Here is an 8,271-nt window from a genome sequence, read left to right on the forward strand (position 1 = left end):
TTTGTGAGGAACATTATATCATACATGAGACCACGACTCTTTATTCTTTTTAGCCCAAAGGAGATACTAAATGGAAAAACAGAACCTTTTTGTATATGATTAACTCCAGTTGTCTAGTTCTGGCCTGCCCGACAATTTATAAAGAAAATCTTTACTTTCAGTATGTAAAATACTTAATTGTATTTCACCTAAATATAGTTAGAAGACATCATAGGAGTTATGATGGGGTAAAAGACCTAGTATTAAATACTTTAAAGTATGGGGTTACCTTTTTAAAGTTGAAATTAACTTTAACAAAATGACAAAGGTGAGACATAAAACTTATTATGCAAATTTCATAAAACTCATAAAAAATAGTAATGCATATCGGTTCTTAGTAGTACATTCTGATTTAGCTGATAAATAATATTAAAGAATCCAATATTGCTATGTTTTTTTTTTTTTTTTTTTTTTTTTTTTTAAATGTGTTTCCTATGAAAGAAAAGAGGAAATTAAAAGTAGGAGAAACTTCTAAATACCATAATGAGGATACTAAAATAGTGCCACAAACTGAACTTAGGCAGAGGGCAAGAGACCTAGGATAGAAAAAAATGTAAAAAAAGATTTTCATACATTTCTCAGAGAAGTTGATACATTGATTTATAATGAACCGATGAAATCTAGTGATGCATCCTTGTAGGAGGAAGCAATTAAAAACAAAAAGGATTCAATTCTTTCACATCATACATGAGTATTGACAAACTTACCTTCAGGTTTAGATCAAATGGATGCAAATGGATTTTCCAAAAGGAAATGTAATCGTTATGGGTCCATAAAAAGTACAAACTTAGATTAGTTGCTAAAGGTTTTAGTCAAAAAACCAATTTTGATTTTTTCAACACTTATTCACCAATCATTAAGATAGCTACAGTTCGAGTGCTTATTGCACTGGATATATCATAAAATACAAAGAGGCATACAACCACGTGCCATTGGCTTTCCTATGCACTCATGTTTTTTCAAATAAAAAATATAACATTCCTACCCATCGAATTGGCTATATCATATAATCACTAGGACCAGCAATAAGCACTCGAACGATAGTTATCCTAGTAATATAGCAATGTGGATTTTAAGGCTTAAATACCTCAACACTCTTGCACACACTTGCACGTGGTCTCACACGTGATCATTCTTGTCATATATGTGCACATGTATACATGTACACACATGTGGCCGTTGTGTATCACAACGTGACATGCATGGGACTAGGTAGCAACAATCTTCTATGAAATGATGGGAATGATCCCACCTTTGGGATGAATGAGGATCATAACATTAGTACTAATCTAAACTATCTGATCGTGCATTACAAATCTTAACGATCAAACTTTGCTTCAGTAGCAGTAGACAACCAGGAGTTGTGGCTATGGAAGAGGCGGAGGCCAAGGGACAGGGAAACTTCTCCTTGCCTTAGAATATGCAAAAGATTATGTTTGAAAAGAAAAGGTCCTCTGTTTCTTTTTTCTTCTCCCCAAATCCTTTATCCCACTCATTAATGGCTTTCCACTTCCTTTTTATCCATGTTCTCTTCAACCAAATGACAAATAGAAAACAAGTATGGATTTAAAATCTTGATTTGCTCATACTTTTGAGTAGAGGTCGATCTAAAATCTTGATAATTACGGCAAGATTTTTCAAAAAAAGGAGACCTACGTATAACAAAATTCTCCTGAAAAATCACATGTAATAGGGTACTTGATCCAATCCGGATTTGTTAACTCAAAAAAACAAAATCTTGGGTATTTAATAAATGGTAGTTTTAATTAATTTTTGCACCAAACTCATCACAATATGTCATCAAATAAACCATTTTAATCCTTAAATTATAATTAATAACATAGAAATTGTAAATAATAAAAATAAAATTGCATTAAATTAGCAACTCATAATTCTATTCTGTATGAAAATCTAAATGATCTAGTCATTTCAGGAAACTCTTGGACCAAGTTGCTCTTGTTAAGAGGTAAGCGAATGAGAAAAAAGAGACTCAGATACTCTTGTTAAGAGGCAAGCGAGTGAAAGAAAAAACAGACTCAGATACTCTTGTCGGCAGGGTCGCAACACCACAAACTCAGATAAAACAACCAGAAATTCAAAACCCTCTCGCTCACAGACCAATCAGCCATCCGCCTAGTGCGATTCAACGAGTATGTACAGTGGTTTGCCCTTCAATCTCTGACGACCCTGCCAAAGGATGAACAACAGAGACCCTATCAACCAACTATACTATAAAGCATTAACTTATATTATAGTGTAAAACATCAAGGTGTCAAAATATTACCTAGCATTGCTTCACCACCTTATTTTAAATTTAGTTTACATGGAATGAAAATACATGAACACTCATTTACTATCATCGGGTACTATTTCATATTATGCACAACTATAGAGGCCCTGCAATTTGGATCACTGATGCAGTAACATAAAACTGTGAGTTGATTTCCCATCTCAACGCAGGAAATACAGAGAGTTGCAAGTATTAAATTTGCAACATTTAACTCGGAAAATTAGAAGAGGGTGACAAGAAATGGCAGAATCACGACCACAGCAGATTGTAGAAGTCAGCAAAGGCAACACTGAACACTTCTATTAAAAATGTTTAATCTTAGCACACCAAAGAGGAAAAAGAAACGTACCTTGAGTTCAGGTAGTTCAATTACACAGGCACATTCCACCACTTCAGCTCCTACACGTTCTGAATGGTAAAAACATAAAGACCAAATAAGTACTGATTTCCATCCACATAACTGATGGCAGGATTCAACGGAAATAGAAAAATGAAGAGGGAAATAAAAATGAAAATCAAACTATAGTATGATTCTCACTTGTTCAAAGAAAGGCCTAACGACGATAATACTCGTCACATCACAACAAAGTTTCAAACACAGCATAAAACCCTAGTAACGGATGAGATATAATACCAACATTTAAGCAGATAATTATAACTTGATATGCAGGTCAAAATATAGCCACAGAAAACTTCAAGTTTCACTTTTTAAAGAACCTTTTGAGTCCCCCAATTTGAATAATCCATATGATTAAAAAACTGAAAACCAATTTCAGGTATTGATTTATTATTTTGTTTTCCGAAATCATTTTCCCATTAATTCTGGGATTTGTAGTTTATAATATGCCAACACCAATTCATCTGAAACTAAATCAAGAACAATCAGAGGCTTAGATATATAGATGATGTTGCAAAGATCACAAGGAAGTTTGCTTGTTTCTTCCAGAAAAACAAAACCCTTTCACACCGTTACACAAAACTCAGGAATGAAGGTTGAACCTATTGTAATATTTATACAAACTACTCTGTTAAACACAGAGAGCTCTGGATGAAGGCTGAACCTATTCCAATATTTATACAAACTACATGTGGCATACCACCACTTGCACTTAATAAGAATATTTTCCTGGAAATACATAACCAATAGGTAAAATTTTGCCAATCAGTTTTTTTTAGGTTAGCAAACTGTTTCACACCACAGCCAATTGATGATGGCCCTCCAATCATTTGCCAGAATAGAAATGTTGATTGTAACCAATTTCATGAGTGAAATTCATTGATTTTCATCCTCAAAACTTATAATCAAACTAACTTGGACCACAAGTCATGATTTGAAGCATGTTTTTTTCCAAACAAGATTTGCTCAAAAATAAAACAAAAAAAGTTTTTCCAAATGAGAAACTTCATCTTACCGAGTAAGTTTATTGCTGCACAAAGTGTACCTCCAGTAGCTACCAAGTCATCGACTACCAAAGCCCGATCATCAGGATCAATTGCTCCAACATGCATCTCAAGACAATCACTACCATATTCCAAGACGTACTGCTCTGAAATAACCTCTCCTGGCACGCAGTAAAAGCCAACCAATAAGAAAGTATGCAAGAAATTTAGATATTTTGGGGGCGGGAAATTCAAAAGGAGATGAACAGAAGTAGTTTTTCATTTTGTTTCGAATATTGTTCTCTTCCTCATGCAGTAATTCTCGTTGTATACAAGCTTTAGCAACTAGAAAATGCAGCATTGAGTTCTCGTATAGGAGAAAATAAACATCTAGTTTATTACATCTGAACAAGAAAATACCAGGCAACTTTCTCGGCTTTCTGAGAGGAACAAATTTAGCACCAATTGCTAAAGCAATTGGTGGACCGAAAATAAACCCCCTTGCCTCAATTCCTGTCATTGAAAAAAAAAAAAAATACAGAATTATCTCTCACTGGAAGGACTAAATGTATGTTGTTGGAAGTCATGAAACAATTATGACCAATAATGACCAAGTATGCAACGAAAAAATTTCAATCTGATTCAATGAAATGACAAGAGGAAAAGATTTCTCAGCCATAGCTAATTAAATACAACTGGGTATTAAAAATACGAAAACAGAGAAAGCACACATCACCCATGGGTACGTATCATAACTACAACAGAACTATAGCACTCTATTAAAACATAATGCAGCCAAATTATTCCTCTGTGAATTGGATGAAAGAAGCAATAGTGAAAAGCTTTAATAACATATGGAATAAATAATAAACATGCTTAAATGGCAGATTGACTTAGAGCAGAGCCAGACTGTATTTATTGAATGCTTATAACACTGCATGTCAGGTTAAACTATGAAATTAAGTAACAAAATTCTTGCACAGCAAGTCATGAGCAGAAGAAAACCCTAGGATGCATTGTTCATTCAGGATGATGAAGCTTCTAATAAACAGGTATTTTTATCCATATGTATCTATGCCTGTTCAAGAAGAAAGAAAACCTAAATGCAGGCATGTGGATAGGTTTGTACTGTTGAGAATAGAATCTTTAAACTCTTGCCAAAATTGATAAATCAATGACCGCAGATTGAAGCTTCGTATGTATAACAAACCTTTCTGCAGTCCCCGTGATGGGCATCACAGTGCATGACAGGTTTAACTTTTAAAAAGTCTCCTTAGAAATAATTTATCAGCTATGCAAAAGGGCAAATGGACCGAAATTCTTAGAACAAGTCGTAAAGACAGGAAGTGAAAGATGCCTGTATAACTGAATACGACTCGCATTGGCACGACTAATTGACACCTGATAGGGGTAGAAATGTGGACATTCTTTGTCCAGCCAATGTACCATTGTTTTGCACTTCTCATTTCTTCCTACAAATACGCCAACACCAGAACTATACATGGAGCAGATACGAGCAGTCACTGTATATACTTAACGCTTACAGCTACCAATCATGACTAGAATTCCAGTTTCTTTACGCATACTTGACTAACATACTAGCAAAAAGTTTCACAGGTTACAAAAAACTTCCGGAAGAAAATAGCGAGGTTATTGAAGTACTATTTCCTTAGAACATTACAGGCTCCATTGTTCAAAGCAGGCGTCTTTTACTTTTTACGCGAAGATAATACACCACCGCCGAAAGCATGGAATTTGAGAACATTAAACAAAATCGTAAGTATGATTACCCGCAACGACGGATATGTTCTTTCCCTTGTATCTCTCGACAAACAAATCGATCGTATTTTTGAAGGCTTTCGGTTCAAGAAGCAGCGTCGTGATGTCTTGAAACATAATCCCTGCCACGGACAACACGAAATAGTAAATGATTATTTTTCACGGAAAAAAAAAACTCTTTTTTAAATGACAATGATTATTCACTAAATCATCATCGCCAGTTCAAAAATGAAAGACCACGAAAGTAAGAGCTCTGCCGCAACCTCCAAAAACAAAAATGCAAAACAATCGAAGACAACTCCAAATGCCAGCTGACACAGCCTACCGAACGAAATAATAGAAAATAATTTTGTACAAGAAGCCTTCAAAAAGCAACTAGAGAGAAAAAAAAAAACGTATGGAAAACACTAGAGACCAAATCCTAGTCCCTGCAGAAAGTAAAGAAGCAAATCAGTTTAAAAGAAAAATGTCAAGATAGCCACTAGGACAGCGATCACGACCAAAAAGAACCAAGCAGTTGTCCCCAAAGGTTTATTTCCACAATCTGTTCGACCGAATAAACCAACCTGGCTTGGGAAAATCAGGAACCACTCGAATAGAAGACGCGATGCCGTTGATACGAGGATCCTTGTCCTTCCAAGCCGACATTGTAGAAGCAACAGAGAACGCTCCCTCTCTCTCTCTTCTTCGTAAACACTCCCAGTCTCCCTCTCCTCGCTGCCTCAACGGCTGTTCTCTGCAACAGAGAATCAGCTAAATAATGAAGCAGCGCAATTAAGACAGGAAGTAAAGCAGCAGCAACAGCAGCAGGATATTTATAGTATGCGTTCGGTGAGCTCTCTGCACGAGGCCTCAGTAGCGGACGATTTCTAGGAGGAGATCTCCTCGATTCAGTACCAAGATCTTCCTGCACTCGCAGCTTTTAAGTGGAAAAATTGGTTAAAACTTAATCGGATCTCCAGACCTGATTACCCGGTTAGCTCCGGGGAAAATACCGGGACGTGAAACACACCGCTACCTATGAAATTACCTCCGTAACCCGGCTCAAAGATTTGTTACCGAAAACGTCGTGGCCCCGTGTCGTATTGTCATACGTGAAAAGGAAATCTTTCAGAATCTGCACGGTAGATTTGGCCCGTATTTAGAGAAGATAAAAAAGATTGAAGGTCGCTTTCTGTCATATTAGAAGGAATTAATGTCCTGTCTTATGTAAAAAAGCATACGGCTTGGTAGCCGGCTTAGCCGCTAACCTGCATGCTATGTAACTACTTCCATGCTAAACCGGCTGAGCCCGTTCTCACAGGACACGAGTCACGAAGATGAAATTCGAAACAGAGATACAAAACCGTACAAAGAGGACCGACACGAGGCAGTGTAATTTTGTCTCTGTCTCATCGTGTTACCAGGCAGGCATCAGGATATTTTATACCGGATCCACGGTCAGGATCAGTTGTTTGTTCCTGTCTCATAGGCAAGGTGCAAGACCACCTATCATATCAGCCAAATGGCGGGCCCTACGCGGAGGTCTTATAAAGAGAGATGAAGGCCCACATGCAGCATTGATGCTAAGAAGGAAAAACCAAAGTGTGCTTATGCGTGAAATCTCCTCTTGGGGGGGATTAAAATATTCGTCAATTGGGGGGGCCCACGGCACCAACAACTAGGAGGTGGGAGTGATGTGTACGCTAAGGTTCAACCCGCGAGGAGATTATTATGCCCATCGCTATAATATTTAGGTTAAGATATTTATTTTTTTCAGTAGGAGCCACATGTGGGAGACCACGGAACAGTGAAGGCAGCTGGGCGATTTGCAATTCCGTAGACCCCCTTCGGCTACCTGAATGGCAGACCATGGATCTCCGTTTTGCAGAGACAGAAAACGTACTTGACGTAGGATGGCAGTGAATTGAATTTTGGGGAGGGAATGGGGCGTCTCGCCGTTGTCGGCAGTGTTTTGGAGGTGAACGGAACCACTTCGACATTTGTACAAACGCATTGTGGGATAAGCGGAGAGAGCTGGGAGAGGGAATGCCCAGCCTGCCTGGCCCCAGCGGGAGGTGGGTGGGCACAGGTTTAGCGTCGGGAAGTGGCGTGCAGGGGGCAGGGTGTTTGGTGGGTGGCAGCCCGTTCCACCAGGTACAGGAGGTACGAAAGGGAGAAGACGAAGCATCTTTTCGTGGGAAACTTCCAAGAGATCCGGCTGCTCCCCATTTAATTGCACGAATACATGGGCCGCAGATAAAGGCACACCCTTTCGGTACGTTTTTTGCGGAGGGCAATATCGACGACGGCCGCAGAAGGCAGATACGAGATACCACCCCTTCCGTGGCCTACTCTGTTCCTCGGTATATTCCGTGGGTCTAACCTTATCTTAAACCTTATCTTAAAATGATTACCAACTTATTAAATCTTTTTTCAACTAATAAACTTAAAATCGTTGACGCCGTCAGATTGGTTTTTTCTGTCATTTTTTCTCTTTCACACAAGTGTCTTACATTAAAAAAATACTATTTTAAGAAACAAAACTATTTAAAAAATAACATTGTTTTTAAGGGAAAAGAAACATTTTTTATTAAAGTTGTAAATGGAAATGGCATAAAGGATTGTCATGTGCTTCGACATAACGGCACTTTAGAAACTAGAAGGAATAATATTTTGCCTTGCGTTACATTTAGGAATCACGGGCATTTACATATTACATAATAAGGGTTTATCGATTACATGATTAGTGTTGCAAGATAAAGATTATCTTAGAGATAACGGATAAGTGTTATCTATTATTT

The 8,271-nt window shown here is 37.6% G+C and overlaps 1 protein-coding gene across 1 annotated transcript; it reads right to left on the minus strand.

Moving 5' to 3' along the window:
- Window positions 1-1,893: 1,893 nt before the first annotated feature.
- On the minus strand, window positions 1,894-6,367 carry LOC137948155 (adenine phosphoribosyltransferase 3-like). Its single transcript, XM_068794126.1, has 6 exons — window positions 6,055-6,367; window positions 5,500-5,610; window positions 4,130-4,222; window positions 3,742-3,891; window positions 2,679-2,737; window positions 1,894-2,226 (listed from the first exon to the last, which is right to left on the minus strand). The coding sequence occupies exons 1-6, from the start codon at window positions 6,134-6,136 to the stop codon at window positions 2,173-2,175; spliced, it is 549 nt and encodes a 182-aa protein (XP_068650227.1). The 5' UTR covers window positions 6,137-6,367; the 3' UTR covers window positions 1,894-2,172.
- Between the last annotated feature and the right edge of the window lie 1,904 nt (window positions 6,368-8,271).

The sequence above is a fragment of the Aristolochia californica genome, unplaced genomic scaffold (assembly GCF_029961685.1).
Source record: "Aristolochia californica isolate CCGP_79_NKW_82.1479 unplaced genomic scaffold, dmAriCali1.0.hap1 SCAF_13, whole genome shotgun sequence".
Lineage (NCBI taxonomy): Eukaryota > Viridiplantae > Streptophyta > Magnoliopsida > Piperales > Aristolochiaceae > Aristolochia > Aristolochia californica.